This window comes from Ambystoma mexicanum, chromosome 3q, assembly GCF_040938575.1.
Source record: "Ambystoma mexicanum isolate Mex_15411 chromosome 3q, UKY_AmexF1_1, whole genome shotgun sequence".
Taxonomy (NCBI): domain Eukaryota; kingdom Metazoa; phylum Chordata; class Amphibia; order Caudata; family Ambystomatidae; genus Ambystoma; species Ambystoma mexicanum.
Window position 1 is genome coordinate 100,493,416 of NC_090926.1, and position 18,346 is coordinate 100,511,761.

Below are 18,346 nucleotides of genomic sequence, written 5' to 3' on the forward strand. Positions count from 1 at the left end.
CCCAAAATGGAGGACACCCAGAGCACCTGTCAAATTCAGCATGGAGCTGCCACCAGCCCATACCCTGCTCTGTGGGCCACCCACAGGTGCCCAAAAACATACACTAGGGGCACAGGGTTGTACCCCTACCCATGGGTGCCATAAGGGTATCCCATGGGTCTGTTCACCAAATCAAAAGAGAGCTGCACTGCCAGGAGTCCCTCATGGACTCCTGGGCAGAAAACATGACAGAACACACGGTAAAAACAGAGAAAGGACAAGGATTCAGAGGCCCTGTCCCTCAGATGCATTTCCGGCATCACACCTTGCCACTAACCCACAGTTCATACCGAAAGCTCCTTCGGTGTTCCATAAACACTCCTCTATCGTGTTGCCTACGTTCTTTCCGGAGCCATGCTCGGTAGCGGAGCGCACGTTACACACATTGGATGTAAAAAGGGCTCTCAAGTTTTATCTTCATCGTACGCAACCATTCAGAGAAACAAGACAACTGTTTGTGGCCTATGGTTTGGGTGCTAGAGGAAAAGCCATTTCTAAGCAAGGCCTGTCAAGATGGGCGTCATCTACCATTTCGTACTGCCATTCCAGGGCAGGGAAGCCTCTTCTACGACGGCCAAGAGCTCATTCAACTAGAGCAGCGGCATCGTCGACGGCACTGTGGGCCGGAGTCCCTCTGGGGGACATCTGCATGGCGGCTACACACACCTTTACCCGCCATTACTGCCTGTCGCAGCAACATGCCGAAGATACCAGGATGGGACAGGCGGTGCTCCGACACCTATTCCAATAAGGTAAGCCCTGACTAGGGGTGGCATCCTGTGGAATTTATGACTGTATGTGGTTCGTTTTCCTATGTTAACGATTACTAATGTATACATGATCATGGGGAACGGGCTTTGCGAAGAAAGTATATGGGTTTGCATGCACGCCTCCTCTCTTGGGGGTGTACTGCTATGTAATCTATTCTAAGCATGTGAATCCATGAAAGATCCAATGCTGGAGAAGGGAATAGTTTCTTACCTGTAACTCCATTTCTCCAGCATTGGTATCTTTCATGGATTCACATGCGCCCACCTGCCTCCCCCTGAACATGCAAACCGGTTCCCCCACTACTTTGGGGGCCGAAATCTGAGGGAGCGCCGGGGCGGGGCCTGTATTTATATCATGACGTCCTGACGGTGCGGGCACGCATGATACAAAACAAGGTGGATAGGACGCATAAGCGTCGAAAAAGTTTTCCTACGGGAAAGGGTCTATATATAATGTACCGGGGATTCCCAGCCTGACGACGGGGAATATTCTAAGCATGTGAATCCATGAAAGATACCAATGCTGGAGAAATGGAGTTACAGGTAAGAAACTATTCCCTTCATGAGCATGTGAATCCATGCCAGACCCCATGCTGGAGAAGGAACAAGTTACTTACCTGTAACTGTTGTTCTCCAGCATGGGTCTGGCATGGATTCACATGCGAACCCTCCCGCCTACCCCTCTGCGGCTCTTCACTTGGTCATACTGCCACTTCACGTGCTACCAAATCTGAAGATGGCTGCCAGAGGCGCGGCTTAGGTAGAGGGCAGTCATTGGCTGTGGTCAGTATGACGCAGAGATCAGTGATTGGTTACTACTACGAAAGACAGATCAGAAACGAAACTGATACTGATTTTTTCTTTACCGAGGATTCCCAGCCTGACGACGGGGAATATTCATGAGCATGTGAATCCATGCCAGACCCTGCTGGAGAACAACAGTTACAGGTAAGTAACTTGTTCCAACCTCACTAATGGACTCATTCGGCCTCTTTATGTTCAGACTCCCAATTCCTAAACTGCCACCCACCCAGATTATTTTTAGAGGCAGTCAATCTATTTGTTTTATTTGTGTTTATTTGCTGAACAAGGATGTTAATTTCAATCAGAAATGACTTTCAAAAACACACTTAACAGATGTCAAGACATTCCTATGAATGATGCCTGCTCAATAGAACAAAGAACAAGTTGTGGGCCAGTTTGAGGGTATATAAAAGTGGGATAAAAACCAGCAACAAAACAAACAACAAATATATTTAAGAAAACCAGTGACTTACAAAGGTCTTTGTTCTCTGATAGACCCTCGCAGGTCCAACTTGGGTGCTTCCTCTTCTCTATCTCTGCCTGTAGTATTCCCCAGGGGTCTGACCCCTCTCCCTGGCTGTTCAACCAATACCTGGCGCTTCTGGCCCACCGCATTGCCACTCTCTGCCCCAACTTTCAGTGCTATGTGGATGACACTCAGCTTATTTTAGGCTCCCTTCAGCCACCTCTTCTCCTTCTCTCATCTCCGACTGTCTGCTATCCAGGAGTGGTGTGCCGCCAATGATCTCTGCCTTAAGGCCAGTAAGACTGAGATTCTCCTCATTGGCACACCCGCTCCCACCTTTCCTGTCTCTCTCTGGCCGGCCTCTCTTGGCCCTCTTCCTGCTCCCACCTGTGAGGCTAAAAACCTCGGGGTCCTCTTCGACTCCACTCTCTCCTTCTCTCCGCACATCTCTGACGTCTCTAAGAAGTCACAATACCAGCTGCACCTCCTCGGGGGTATTCTTACTTACTCACCTTCCCCCAGAAGCTCACTGTCTCCAGAGATCTGGTTCTCTCTAGGCTGGACTACTGCAACAGCCTTTCTAAATCCGCCGGTCTCTACTCTCGGTCCTCTGCCACTCGTCCATAACACGACTGAGGCTTGTCCTTGGCCTCAAGCCCAGGGATCGTATCTTCTGAGGGCTGGGGTCTCAATATCTTCAACCATCTCTTCCTAAATATCTTCCTTCTTGAGCTCTTTGCTCATCCGCCTCCAACTCCCTCAGGGACAGTCGCTTCTCCAAGCAATGAGTTGGAGGTAGATCTTGCTTCGGCCTCCCTCTGGAACAGCCTCCCTGCCCATCTAAAAATTGAGGCGAACCATCTCTGGTTCCGGAAGCACCTCAAGACCTTTCTCTTTGCTTTGGCTTTCTCTCCTCCTCGCCGCCAGTTGCACACCTGCACTGCCCCCCTGGCAACCCTTGCACTCTGGGGCTGTTCTATATCCCTACATCCCCCTACCAGCACTTGACATCTGATGTCTGCACTTACCCTTGCACCTGCCACCAGCTGGCCGCCCTTCTTATCTATAGTTCCTATTTATAGTTTCTATTTATTTACGGTCTATCCTATGTACTGCACTAGCGCAATCTCAAGGTCACCTGGCCTAGTAAGATCGTTGTCGGCCTTCCCTCTGTTCCCCTCCCTTGCCTCTTCGCGCCTTGAAACACTTGTGTATTGGCGTGTTATAAATGCCATATCGTATCACATTAACCTAAGGGGTCAAGTGCTTCAAACTAAAGAGTACTATATAAATATATAAAATTACATTAAGCGTCACTGGAGGCACTGGTGGGGTCCGGTAGGGAGGATGGGGGAAGAGGGCAGGAGGAGCTCCCTCTTAAACAGGTAAGAGATGTTTTAGCCAAGCTTTGAAGAGATCAGTTGGGCTGACTTGGATTGATATGGGCAGAGGGTTCCATTGGTGCGGCTGAGTAGGAAGAAAGAGCAGAAGTGAAGTGCACCAGTGAGAGTATGGGACAGACAGGTTGAGTGCAGGGGCGGATCAGAGGAAGCAAGATGCAACCGGACTGTCCTTGTAGAGCAAGAACATTGATTTGTAGACTAGGAGAAGGAACTTGAAAAGAGAGCAGTTGGCCAACCATTGTGTTGTCAGAAATGAGGAAGAATCTTAAAAGGCATGTCAAGGAGTATGCTTGAGCAGTAATCAAGTTTGTGGAGCATGGGAGTAGTTTGTAAGAAAAGGATACATTTTCTGAATGTTGAGGCGGTAAATTCAGACAGCAGAGGCAGTGATGAATTGTTAGTGGGACGTCTCTATCCAGGGATACCAAGATTGCGAGCCTTGGGCAAGGGTGCAAGAAGGTTATAGGAGTGGAGTGGGTAGAGACTGCAGACTTGTCCTCTTTTCAAATGGCTTGTTTATCTCTGGGCCACCTGAAAAGATGGTAAGCAAGGCAGATTGCAGTCTTTGTAAGGGTCGGCTAGGGTGGCCGGGTTTAGACTCTTGCTTTGCTCTTCCTTCAGCATAAAATACAATAACAATTGTTAAAAAAAACTACTTTTAGTTACTAATTTTCCATATTCTTGGAGATTGTCATTAGATGTTTGGCTGCGATTATTGTAATTGTCAGTTACCTGCTGTTCTGAGATGAGTTTGTATGCATCCTAATGTATTCATATTCACTTTATTTCATAGATACGTCAAGTAGAGAATAGTCTGGTTGGATTCATTTTGTAAGTATGTTTTGGTTTTTGCAATGTTTAAGAAACCACCTTTATAGCATTAAATGCTATTTTTTTATTTTATTTAAGTCGTAAAAAAAATGGAAGGCGCGTTTATCACTAGTCCAATAAATTGGAAAGAAGTAAATAGAATTCCCTGGTTTGGTGTCATGTATAGTTAATTTTATGAAAACATACCCATTTGTCGGGGTAGTTTCAATGATTTTGATATTTTGGGACCATCATTAAAAGGAAGGATCCGTGGTGTGAAATTTTCCCATGTGATCTTAGATTTTTACAGTGTGGGGTGATGGTTTTTGTATCCAGCAGCGCCCTGCTTGTCACAATAAAAGACAAATGATCAGAAATAATCAACACACTAGTCCATTCTGTTTTCAAGGCTGCAGTTCTGTAAATAGACTTTCGTAACCCATATGTCACCATAAGTATCTGCATTTAAATCACCCTGAAAACTCATGCACTATGGATGTGAAAACAATACATTTCTTTTAAATATCCCTGCTTTTCTAATACGCGTGTGAAAGCGAATGCGCTTGAGTCCAGACTGCTGTCAACAGACAAGCAGCAGCGTTGGACGCTACGAAAATGCACGTTACTACGTGATTATCAGCAACACAAGTGTTTTGAAACTAGTACGTGCATTGGCACATGTACTAACTCATGAAACAACCCACGAATTTATATGATGCCTCACTAAAAAAGCGATATGGGGATAGAAATGTGAATTAAACATTTCTTCGGTGAAAATTAAAGTGATATATATATATATTTTTTTTTTTCACAACTAATCATTGGAAATATTGAAGATAAATAGATTCAGTAATTCAGCTGTGGCTAAGCAGTCAGACTTATCTCAAGTGGCGGATGAGCAGTATTCAGGGTTTACCCAATAGGGCTACAGTACTATGGCACAAGGAAACACTGACCAAAGCTTTGTATTAAAAAGAATATATATATTTCTCCAGCATGGGGACTGGCATGGATTCACATGCTCATGAATATTCCCCGTCAGGCCGGGAATCCTCGGTATAGAAAAAATCAGTATCAGTTTCGTTTCTGATCTGTCTTTCTCAGTAGTAACCAATCACTGGTCTCTGGGTCATGCTGCCCCCAGCCAATGACTGCCCTCTCCCTAAGCCCCACCCCTGGCAGCCATCCTCAGATTTTTACCGCACGTTCAAGTGTTGGGAGTCCTCGTGCTTAGCTCTCGAGATTTTGCTGCGTTTTCGCGCTTTTTCAGATTATTTTCTATTTTTTTCGGTTGAATAGAGCCTCAAGCTCCACCGTTTCTACTTCCGATCAACGGGGATCCGTTTCGGAGTTTCTACGTTTTCGTCGAGTTAAGCTTTTGGAGGATTCCAGAAGTTCCGAGGCCTACTCCGGACAATGCCCAGGAGAAAGGGAGCTTGACGCCCGGGAAGCTATTCAGGGCCTGCCCTGGATGCCAGCTTCAGAACGTTTTCAAGGAGGACGAGCATTCGTTATGCCTCTGTCTCCATGAGGACAAGACTCACAAGGAAAAGGACTGCGCGTTTTGTGGAAACATGTCGGAGCGGACCATGAAGGATCGCCACCGTCTCGCCAACTGGCTGGAAGGTAAGAGCCCGCCAGGCGAGAAGAAGAAGTAGTAGTCCGAGCGGTCTTCTAAGTCCTGTGAGGGTGCTCCGGCGACGGAGGCCAAACAAAAGGCTAAGCTCGGCGGGCACCGGGAGCGCCGAACGGTCGGGCTCCTTGGCTGCCAGGCAGGGCGCACCCTCCCCGGCGCCATCGACCACGAGCCAACGCTCTGGCTCGGGTAAGAGGAAGTCCGAGAACCTGGCAAAGCTTCTGGAGAGGCCCCGGTCGATCTCGAAGACTCCGGCAGAGGGGGAGCGATGCTCGGACCCTCCCCCAAGGTGAAGGCCCCAGGCGTACAGAAGGTGACGTTGGCTGTAATTCACCCTGCTAGGACCTCGATTGAGGATTTCGCCGCGGCCCTGGCTCAGCCTGTGGAGGCTACACCAGTGGAGGCGCCCTCAGGTACCAGAGTGTCCCTGCCACCGCGGAGGGAGTCGTCTTTCAGGCCCATCGAGAAGACCCCCACGAAGTCCTCGTTGGAAAGGGGGGGGGGGAGTGGTGGCCGTCGTGATTACGGACACGACCTCTGAAGAGGAGCTCATCCAAGTCGTGGAGGAGACCCAGCCCATCGGGAGGGATCCCGACGAGGGCGACGGTGACGCAGACGAGGCTCCTCAAGAGCCCTCGCTCCCGTCGTTTCCGGCGCCGCAGGACACCTCGGCGGCCATTTTGTCAGCCATCCAGTCCTTCTGCTCGGAGATAAGGACTAGGTTGCCCCTTCACCCGACGGAAGAGCCAAATGCCAGACCCGACGGAGGATCCGGAGCCAGGACCTTCGGGGAGCCCACCGCTTAAGAGGACGACGCATCCTAGGCCCCCTCTCCCGCCTCTGCGGCCTTCTCTGCCTTCCCCCCCGGTCCACTACCCACGGGGATGATACAGGCATGGACACGACTACAACGGGTACGGACGTCTCCCCCGTCACCCCCTGCCCGGGCGTCCCCGCCCGACGAGATTAGATCCTTCCATGCAATGATCTCCAGGGCATCCAAGCTCTTCCAGCTCTGCCCCGACGAAAAGGAGGGGTTCCTTTACCAGCGGCGCGAGGCTAAAAGGAAGACGGTCCTCGCCGTACCGCTTCTTGATGACATCTGGGATGAGGGGCTCGCCCTCCTCAAGAACCCTGCCACGGCTCCTGCGAAGAGGGACCGGTACGAGAAGTAGTACCGGGTCCCCGACGCTGCCCCCTTGTGCCTTAGGGCGCAACCTACCCCGGACTCGGTCGTTTCGGCGGCAGCCAAGAAGAAAGCGGGGGGGCATCGGCCTTGACTTCAACCTCCCCTCCGGACGGCGAGGGTAGGAAACTGGATGCGATGGGATGACGGGTCATCTCATCTGCAGCGACGACCATCAAGGCGGCCAACGCCCTGGCCATCATAGCCCGCTACGACAGGGAGTTGTGGTTCAAGATCGCCCCTCTGTTGGACTTCCTTCCGGATGCCAAGAGGGCTGAGGCCCTGGAAATCTTGCAGGAACGTGAGATTGCCTCGGACCACGCCATCACGGTGGCTACGGACATCGCCGACACCGGTTTCCGTCAGTTGGGCAACAGCGTTTGCCTGAGACGACGAGCTCAGGGCGACGGATTTCCGCCAGGACGTTCAGACCAATGTTTTGGACATGCCCTTCCATGGGAACAACCTTTTTGGCAAGGCGGTTGATGAATCCCTTCAGGCGATCAAGACGGACACGGAGATGGCCCGTGCACTGGGTGTGCTACAACAGCGACGGCCGTCCTTTCGGAGTTCCAGAGGCAGACAGGGTGCCTCCAAGGGAGCTGGCAGCAGCTCCTCTATTTACCGTCAAGCGGCAAGGCCTTCGTCGAAGGAGGCCTACAGGGGACGCGGCAAGTCAGGTGGATCCCGCCGTCGTCGCCAAGGTGGTCAAGGAGGCAAAGCGGCCTTCAAGCAAGATTGAACCGTCCGTTGGGTCGGGCCCCCGCCGAAGCACCCCGGTGGGAGGCCGGCTGACGAAAGTTTGTCGGCGTGTGGGAGTCCATCTCCACCGACCGTTGGGTGCTGGACGCCCTGGCCCTGGGGCACGCCCTCGAGTTCCAGAAGAGGTGCCCCGCATTCCTCCCGTGGCCAGGAAGGAAAATCACGTCCCTCAACTGCTGTTGGAAGTACGGGCGATGCTCAGGAAAGGTGCCAATCGAGCTCATCCCGAAGAGGCTTCGGGGCTCCGGAGTTTACTCAAGATTCTTCCTCGTGAGGGAGAAGACAGGAGGATGGCGTCCCATCCTGGACCTGCGACGACTAAACAAATACATCAAGGCACAGAAGTTCCGGATGGTCAACCTCCAGCACGTGCTGGGACAGCTGGAGGAGGGCGATTTCCTGTCGTCATTGGACTTTGAGGATGCTTACTTCCACATCCCTATTCTAAAGAGGCACCGAAAGTTCCTCAGGTTCGTGGTCAAAGGACTGCACTACCAGTTCAAGGCCCTCGCGTTCGGATTAAAATCGGCGCCCAGGGTGTTCACCAAGCGCCTAGCACCGGTGGCGGCGCGGTTGCGCCTGCAGGGGATCCACGTCTACCCCTACCTGGACGACTGGCTCATACGGGCAAGGGAGCTCGCCGTGGAACACACTGCGAAGTCCGTCCAGCTGCTCACGGACCTGGGGTTCTCCATCAACTTTCCAAAATCCGACCTGGTCCCGTCGCAAGTTGCCGTGTTTCTGGGAGCACAGCTCGACACAGTGGCGCGGCGGGCCTCCCATCGGAGGAAAGGATAAGGACCATCCTAGGAAAGGTGCAACGTCTACTGGCCACAGACGTGGCCAGAGTGAGGTCTATCAAGTCCCTCCTCGGAATGATGTCCTCCTGCATTTATCTGGTGCCCCATTGCAGACTTCGGATGCGGCCCTTGCAAGAATTCCTCGACGCCCACTGGATCCAGATGGGCAGCTTCGAGGACAGGATCTCGCTCGACGAAACGTTCCGTCAGGCGATACGATGGTGGGGTGTCCGCGCTCATCTGACAGCGGGGACAGGCTTCCTAGCCCCGGCCCACCAGGTGACGGTGACGACGGATGCCTCCCTGGAAGGTTGGAAAGCGCACACCGGGGGTCTCCATGCGAGAGGCCTTTGGTTCTCGGAGGAAAAGACTCTCCACATCAACATCTTGGAGCTCCGTGCAGTGTTCTGGGCCCTCAGGTCCTTCCTTCCGTCCCTCAAGGGCAAGGTGGTGAGGATCTTCACTGACAACACCGCCACAATGTTTTACATTCGGAAGCAGGGCGGAACCAGATCCCCTGCCCTGTCCAAGGAAGCCCAGGATCTGTGGCATTGGGCCGTCGCCCAAGGAATGTTTCTGGTACCCTTTCATCTGGCAGGGATAAAAAAACACCATCGCCGACTCACTCAGCAGGGAGCTAGGCTCGTGCCACGAGTGGCAACTGCGCCAGGATCAAGTGGACCGACTCTTCCGACGATGGGGCGAACCCCAGATCGATCTCTTCGCAACGGCGGTGAACTCCAAGTGCCGGAGGTTCGCCAGCTGGTTTCCCCAACCGAGGAGCATGGGCGATGCTTTCTCGTTCCCCTGGGACGGCCTGTTCCTTTATGCATTCCCGCCGTTGCTATTCCGGCTCGTCAACCAGCTCAAGAGGTCCCGGTGCAGGATGATCCTCGTCGCACCGGCATGGCCGAGGCAGATCTGGTTCCCGGACCTTCTGGACTTGTCAGCGTCCACACCAGTCAAGCTGCCGACGGACGCGGATCTTCTCTCCAGAGAAGGAGTTCCATTCCTCATCACGAACCAGAGTTGCTGAACTTGCAGGCCTGGCTCCTGCAGCACTAGGGTTTGGAGGATACGACATTCCGGCCGACTGCAGAGAGGTTCTTGCAAAGGCCAGGGCATCCTCATCTCTCAAGTGCTACGGACACAAATGGAAGAGGTTCTCTGTCTGGTGCCGGGCACAGAAGATTAACCCTCTGCGGATTACGGCCCCTCAAGTATTGCCGTACCTACTGTCTTTGGCCAAGGCTGGCCTATCTCACGCTTCCATCAAGGTACATCTGGCTGCTGTCTCACGTTACACCAGAACTACAGGACGGGCGTCCTTGTGGTCTCATCGTCTGGTGAAGGAATTTATGAAAGGACTGTTCCGATCATTCCCGCCGGTGAAGGCCCCTGCCCCGGCGTGGGAGCTCAACGTGGTGCGAACTAGCCTCATGGGGGCCCCATTCGAGCCTATGCATTCAGCGCCGTTGAAGTTTCTGTCGTGGAAGACGGCATTCCTCGTGGCCATCGCCTCAGCACGACGAGTGGGAGAGATCCAGGCCCTGTCTTGCAAGCCTCCATATTTGACCTTTCACGACACGAGGGTGGTGCTGAGGACGCACCCCTCCTTCATGCCCAAGGTGCCGTCGGACTTCCACCTCAACGAGCCCTTGGTGTTGCCAGTTTTCTTCCCGTCGCCTTCGTCGCCGGCTGAGAGGACTCTGCACTCGCTGGATGTGGCTAGAGCGCTGAAGTTCTACGTAGACCGCACAAAGGGTTTTCGGAAGACATCACAGCGGTTTGTGAACTTTGGACCTGTGAATCAAGGGAAGGCTCTCTCGAAGACTTCCATTTCCAGATGGCTCTCCGGCTGCATCATGCACTGTCACAGGATTCCAGGGTCGGCCAGGCAGTGCTGCGCAACCTGTTCGCCTAAGGTGAGCCTGGTGAGGAGGTAAGAATTGCTTAATGTTGAGTTTGATGTAATGCTTAATGTTGAGCCTTTGCCACCTCCCGTGGTTGTGCATGTGTATACTGCTATGTATTCTTATATTCATGAGCATGTGAATCCATGCCAGACCCCATGCTGGAGAAGGAACAAGTTACTTACCTGTAACAGTTGTTCTCGAGCATGGATCTGGTATGGATTCACATGCGAACCCTCCCGCCTACCCCTCTGCGGCTCTTCGCTTGGTCATACTGCCACTTCACGTGCTACCAAATCTGAGGATGGCTGCCAGGGGTGGGGCTTAGGGAGAGGGCAGTCATTGGCTGGGGGCAGTATGACCCAGAGACCAGTGATTGGTTACTACTGAGAAAGACAGATCAGAAACGAAACTGATACTGATTTTTTCTATACCGAAGATTCCCGGCCTGACGGGGAATATTCATGAGCATGTGAATCCATGCCAGACCCATGCTGGAGAACAGTTACAGGTAAGTAACTTGTTCCTTGTTACACACTTCTAGTTCAACACTTCAATCACTGTTAATAAAGCAGGTTAAAATCAGTCAAAAGTATACACAACTCCCTAGTTAAATTGTAGACAAGTGTGGGCAAGAGTGAAAACTGAGCAAAACGGCACAGTGAAAACCAAACACAAATGGCACTCTAGAAATTTCTCACAAGCGAGGGAAAACACAAGTTATACATGAATATCTTCTTACACACCCTAGCAACACTTCCCATAAATTTGTGAACAAATTTAGACAAGGCAGTACTTTAGCATAGAGAATACTTGAATGAAAACCGAGCAAAATGGCACTTCACAAGTTTTAAAAGTGGGAAGGAAAAGGTGGTTATAAGAATTAGGTGCATCAACACAGTTCTAGTTGAGACGCAATCTATAGAAGGCAGTTCTAAGAAATTCAGCCAGTCAATAGGCCTGTGCCAGAGTCAGTGGTACAGAGCAAAACGGCCCAGGAGCAAAATGTTCTTGTAGCTGCAGTCAAGTCTTTGGTTAACGATTCGAAAGGTGGATGCAGAAGGCGAAAGGCAATGTTGGAGGATAGGGGCAGCCAACCCAATAGGTAGGTAAAGGATTTAAAACACCTTTATCACTACCACGCGTAAAGGGCGGAACAATGTACCTTAAAATGAAGAAGAGGCTCCTGCGGTGCCGGTTGTTCCTGGTAGTTCCTGTAGTTCGGGGGATCCAGCAGAGGAAGAGAGGCTCTCGTCGTGGAGGAAGGTTCGAGTTACTGCACTACCCAGGGATGAAACCAGCCGTGGTGCTGCCCAACCGATAAAAGGTACGCTCCTTTAAATCGCGGTCCGGGTGGACGGGTGCCTGGCTATCCGGTCCCCGAGTATGGGGTACTGGCGATTTGACCAGGGCAGGTCCAGGATGGCGATTGGCAAACTGGTTGGCCTCACCAGCTCAAGGGAAGAAGGCTCTTGCAGATGAAGATCTTCTCTCGTCGTGTGGAGAAAATTGGTGAGACGCTGCAGCAGGGCTTCACCGGTGGTTCAGTCGTTGCAGATCACTTTGGCTTCTCTCCTCTTCGGCTTCTTAGTTCCAGTGCTGACGTCTTGCTCTTCCAGTCCTCAGGACACTGCTTTTATGCAAAAAGATCCCCATTCATACAGCCTAGCTGTCACTCACACAGTGGAGTGGTCATCTTGGCAGGAGACCCTCCAGCCTATCGGGGCAGAGTGCGACATGGGTTGCTGGGGCAACCCAGTCCAGGGGTCCTACACCCCCCCCCCCACCCCCCCACAATGTATCCACTCCAGACTCGGTGGTGCCGAAAGGAGGGCTTTTTGGCAGAAGGCCAACAAAAGGACGAACAAAGGATCCCCAACCTGGGTTAGGAGTTTAGAGAAAGACATGAGAAAGAATTTATATTAAAGTTCTGGCAAATAAAACCTACCGGAGTAAAGTTACTAATAAAATAAACCGGTGGTATGTTAGAGGCTGTCATAAAAAGTGGTAGCCTCGAACAATGGGAAAATCCCATAGGGAAATATTCGCGGTCGAATATTTTTGGTAGTAACCACTGCCTCCAGCCAGAAACTTTTGAGAGGGACTGTAAGGTACCCTCTCGAAAATGAACACCAGGGAAAAACTATTAACCCTTCCCAGTACCTCCATCGTAAGATGGGTTGTGCTGGTTTAGTTCATAAAAATTGACTAGTAAAGTCAATGCAGACTTTACATGCCCTGGGAGACAGTAGTCAGTCCCAGAGTATGGAGTCTGTTTGCGGGTCACTATGACACCCCTGTGTCACTGCACTGAGGGTGCTGTGTAACACGTGTATAAAGATGGTTCCTATGAGCGTGCGATAAACCCCATAGACATTAAACACAAAAAATAGCCTAGAACACACATAGCAAATATGCCTAAGAGTGGGAAAAAGTGTCACTCTAAGCAGGAGAAAAAAACAAACCCTTCAAATCCAGCAAAGCTGCTGGGGGACTCTATAGGTAAGGGAAAATAGCCATAGAATGAGAATTCTCCCAAACACTACTTTACCTGGGCTATATAAACCACACCCTGACTGCAGAACATGCTTCGTGTTATTCTGCAACCAGCAGCGTGACGCTCACCGTGTCCAGCTCCTGGTCTTCAGCATCTTCCTGTAATGCTACAAGAACAAGATTATTCTGTCTTACCTGTGAAAACACCATCCAGCACTCAGCATCTCAACTGGGCTGCAATCTGTGGAAACCGAGAGAAGAAGAAACATCACTCACCTGTGAGTACTAGCTTAAGGACTTCTGGTGAACCGCTACCACAGCTGCTGGTCGAACATTGCGTCCTGCAATAACGAGAAAAGGGAAAAATATTAGAACGCGCGCTTCCAAAACATCAAATTCCATCACTCTTAGCTGAATTCCATCGCGCTACGCCACACTTCCATCCGGAGCACCAAAGCAACATCTGCAAAGGAAAATAGACATATTCAGGTTTGCTTTCAATATTAAACTACCGCACAGCGCTGTACTACCTTAACGGATTCCCGGGACCTGTTTTTCATTGCGCTCTCAACCACTCGCAGGACCACAGTGGCCTGTGAGGAGAAGAAGTAAACAGGTTCGCTTCAAAAGGCAATCAAGGCGCTGCGGGCTTTCTCTTACCTAGAAATCTACCTCTCCATACGGCACGCCAGCATCAAGACCTTCGAACCCGAAAAAGAGATAGACATTAACGAATTCCCACCATATAATTAAACCTACCTGCCTCGCAGCAGATTCAGGGTCACAGCAGGCCTGGGCCCAAGGAAGGCGTACTGCACCAGTGAAGCAACAAGGGCAGCTCGCCAAAAAATGTCAAGCGCTCCTGCTCAAACGCATGACGGATAGCTCACCATACAAATAACTAAGATTCCTTATTCAGCACTGGGCTCCTACGCATCCAGGGTTCCAGATGTCAGAGCCTTCCAGACGCCCCCGGGGATATCAGGTGAGCGTAACATAGAGCTTGTGCCAAAACGACTCTGGGGCTCCGGAGTCTACTCCAGGTACTTGGTAAATAAGACACTGGGCTGGAGGCCCATTCTTGACCTGCAGCGCCTCAACAAATATCTCAAATCCCAAACATTCTGGATGGTCCCGTTGCAGCACGTGCTCGGCCAACTGTAGGAAGGAGACTTCTTGTCGCTGAATCTGGAGGACGCATACTTCCATGTTCCCCTTCACGAGAAGCATCAAAAGTTCCTGCACTTCGTGGTACAGGGAAGGCACTACCAGTTCAAGGCCCTTCCCTTCGGACTGACGTCGGCGCCCAGGGTGTTCACGAAGTGCCTTGGACCGGTGGCGGCCCATCTAGTCTACCCGTACCTCGACGGCAGGCTCATCTGCTCCAAGTTCAGGCAGTAGCCGTCGAACACACAGGACGGTCCGGCTGCTGATGGATCTGGGGTTCTCCAGCATGGGGTCTGGCATGGATTCACATGCTCATGAATATTCCCCGTCGTCAGGCTGGGAATCCTCGGTAAAGAAAAAACCAGTATCAGTTTCGTTTCTGATCTGTCTTTCGTAGTAATAACCAATCACTGGTCTCTGCGTCATACTGACCACAGCCAATGACTGCCCTCTACCTAAGCACCGCCTCTGGCAGCCATCTTCAGATTTTTACCGCACGTTCATGTGTTGGGATCCTCGTGCTATTGCTCTCGAGCGTTAGTGCTATTTTTCGCGCTTTTTTCACAAAAACTTCGATTCTTTCGGTCAAAAGAGCCTCAAGCTCCACCGATCCTACATCCGATCAACGGGGACCCGTGTCGGATTCGTCTGCGCCCCTCAAGGGTAAAGATTTCATCGAGCTACACTTCGGAGGACTCCAGAAGCTTCTCAGGCCCGGTCTCGGAGATGGCCCAGGAGAAGGGAAGCTCGACGCCCGGAAAGCTGTTCAGGGTCTGCCCTGGATGCCAGCTGCAGAACGTCTTTAAGGAGGACGAACACTCTTTCTGCCTTTACTGCCTTCATGAGGACAAGACGCACGTGGAGAAGGACTGTGCGTTTTGCGGCAACATGTCGGAACGGACCATGAAGGACCGCCATCAACGTCTCGCCAACTGGCTGGAGGGTAAGAGCCCGTCTGGCGAGAAGAAGAAGAAATCCGAGCGGTCTTCTAAGACCTTTGAGGGCGCCCCGGCGACGGGGGCCCAACATAAGGCCAAGCACCGCGAGTCCGCTGGCACCGGGAGCGCCGAACGGTCGGGCTCTACGGGCGCCAGGCAGGGCGCACCCTCCCCGGCACCATCAACCACGAGCCAACGCTCTGGGTCGGGTAAGAGGAAGGCCGAGCACCCGGCGAAGCTCCTGGAGAGGCCCCGGTCGAGCTCTAAGGCAGAGGAGGAGCGTGGCAGTGCCCCCTCCCTCAAGGATAAGGCGGTGAGCGCACCTAAGGTGGTGAAGGCCTTGATCCATCCGACCAAGCCCTCTATCGAAACGGTCGCGGCGGCCCTGGCTCAGCCTGTGGAGGCTGCACCAGTGGTGGCGACCTCAGGGCCCAGAATCTCCCTGCCTCCTCGGAGGGAGTCTTCTTTTGTGCCCATCGATAGGACCCCCGTGAAACCCTCCGTGGGGAAGAAGAAGGGGGGGCAGGGCGTCGTCGTAGATTCGGCCTCAACCTCAGAAGAGGAGCTGATCGAGGTCTTAAGCCACGGCCTAGGCGTGGAAGAAGGCCAGCCCGTCGGAATGGACCCCGACGCAGGTGACGACGACGGCATCGTCGAGGATACCGACGGGGCCCCTGCTCGCCCGTCGGATTCCCCTCTGCCAGCGCCGCAAGACAACTCGGCGGCCATTTTGTTGGCCATACAGTCCTTATGCTCCGAGATAAGGACGAGGCTACCGTTACCGACGGAGGAACCTCCCCCGTCGGGGGATCCAGAACCGGGACCTTCTGGTGTTCCCCCTACCAAGAAAAGAAGGATCCATCCACCACCTCCTTTTCAACCGTCGCGCCCCGTCCAGCCCTCCTCCCCGTCCACCCGAGGGGATGATACGGGGACTGACACGGCAGCGACGGGTACGGACGACGAGGCATACGACGAGGATTTTCCGTCGTCGCCTCCCACCAGGGCTTCTCCGCCCGACGAGATCGGATCTTTCCACGCCATGATCTCCAGGGCTTCCGAGCTTTTCCAACTCTGCCCTGAGGAGAAGAAAAAGGAAGGCTTCCTTTATCAGCGGCGCGAGGCCAAGAGGAAGACGGTCCTCGCAGTGCCTCTGTTGGACGACATTTGGGATGAGGGCCTTTCCCTCCTCAAGAACCCTTCCACGACACCAGCTAGAAGAGACCGGTACGAGAAAAAGTACCGGGTCCCGGACACGGCCCCCCTATGCCTCCGGGCGCAGCCTACCCCGGACTCCGTCGTCTCCGCGGCAGCCAGGAAGAAAGCGGGGGGGGGGGTGCGGCCTCCACGTCAACTTCCCCGCCGGACGGCGAGGGAAAGAAATTGGATGCTATGGGACGTAGAGTCATCTCGTCGGCAGCGACGACGATTAAAGCGGCCAACGCCTTGGCTATCGTGGCCCGCTACGACAGGGAGCTCTGGTACAAGATAGCTCCCCTGCTGGATTTTCTGCCGGACGACAAGAGGGCGGAGGCCCTTGAGATCCTGCAGGAAGGTGAGGTGGCGTCGGACCACGCCATCACCGTGGCGACGGACATCGCCGACACTGGGTTCCGCCAGCTGGGCAACGGCGTTTGCCTTCGACGTCGTGGATGGCTCAAAGCTACAGACTTTCGGCAGGACGTCCAGACCAGAGTCCTGGACATGCCCTTCGACGGGAACAACCTGTTTGGGAAGACAGTGGACGATTCCCTTCAGGCCATCAAGGCGGATACAGAGACGGCCAGGGCCCTTGGAGTCCTGCAGCAACGACGAACGCCCTTTCGGAGCGGCAGAGGCAAGGGCGCCTCCAAAGGTTCCGGCGGCGGTTTCGCTTCCTACCGTCAAGCGGCCCGCTCGTCGTCGCAAGAGGCCTACAGAGGACGAGGCAAGTCTAGCGGACCCCGCCGTCGTCGCCAAGGAGGTCAAGGCGGCAAGGCCGCGTCCAAGCAGGATTGAACGGGCCGTGGGGTCGGGCCCCCACCGAAGCACCCCGGTGGGAGGCCGGCTGGCGGGCTTCGTCAGCGTGTGGGAGTCCATCTCCACCGACCGTTGGGTGCTGGACGCCCTGGCCCGGGGCCACGCGCTCGAGTTTCAAAGAAGGTGCCCGCGCGTCCCCCCCGTGGCCAGGAAAGAACTTCACGTCCCTCAACTTCTCCTGGAGGTAAAGGCGATGCTCAGAAAGGGCGCCATCGAACTCGTCCCAAAGAGGCTTCGGGGCTCCGGAGTCTACTCGCGATACTTCCTCGTGAAGAAGAAGACGGGAGGATGGCGCCCCATCCTAGACCTGCGACGTCTGAACAAGTTCATCAAGGCGCAGAAGTTCCGGATGGTCACCCTCCAGCACGTCCTGGGTCAGCTGGAGGAAGGAGACTTCCTATCGTCGTTGGATTTGGAGGATGCCTACTTCCACATTCCCATCCTAAAGGGGCACCGAAAATTCCTCAGATTCGTGGTCCAAGGGCGTCATTACCAGTTCAAAGCCCTTCCCTTCGGACTACGGTCGGCACCCAGGGTATTCACCAAGTGCCTCGCAACGGTGGCGGCGCAGCTGCGCCGCGAGGGGATTCACGTCTACCCCTACCTGGACGACTGGCTCATCCGCGCCAAGACGAGGGAGCTCGCCGTGGTCCACACGGCAAGGACCGTCCAACTCCTCACGGACCTGGGATTCTCCGTGAACTACGCCAAATCCCACCTGGTGCCCGCGCAAGTCGCACTGTTTCTGGGAGCGAGGCTCGACACAGTGTCCCTTCTGGCCTCCCCGTCGGAGGAGAGGACCAGGACCATCTTGGGCAAGGTGCAACGGATGTTGGTGGCCGACGCGGCCAAGGTGAGGTCCATCAAGTCCCTCCTCGGGATGATGTCTTCCTGCATCTACCTCATTCCCATGTGCAGGCTCCGGATGCGCCCGTTGCAAGAATTCCTGGATGCGCGCTGGATCCAGACGACGGGCAGCTTCGAGGAAAGGATCAAGCTCGACGAGAGTTTCCGACGAGCGATACGGTGGTGGGGCACCCGCGCGCATCTGACGGCGGGCATGGACTTCCAGACCCCAGCCCACCAGGAGACTGTGACCACGGATGCCTCCCTGGAAGGGTGGGGAGCGCACACCGA

General features: G+C 53.5%; 1 protein-coding gene across 2 annotated transcripts in view; it reads left to right on the forward strand.

Annotated features, from left to right (window-relative positions):
• LOC138582171 (gametocyte-specific factor 1-like) overlaps positions 1–18,346 on the forward strand; it is a 933,223-nt gene that overhangs the window by 873,851 nt on the left and 41,026 nt on the right. For both annotated transcript variants that reach the window (XM_069653216.1, XM_069653217.1), the window contains exon 9: positions 4,276–4,313. In XM_069653216.1, the coding sequence (XP_069509317.1) occupies positions 4,276–4,295 (20 nt within the window). In that variant the 3' untranslated portion in view covers positions 4,296–4,313. The remainder of the gene's footprint in view (positions 1–4,275; positions 4,314–18,346) is intronic.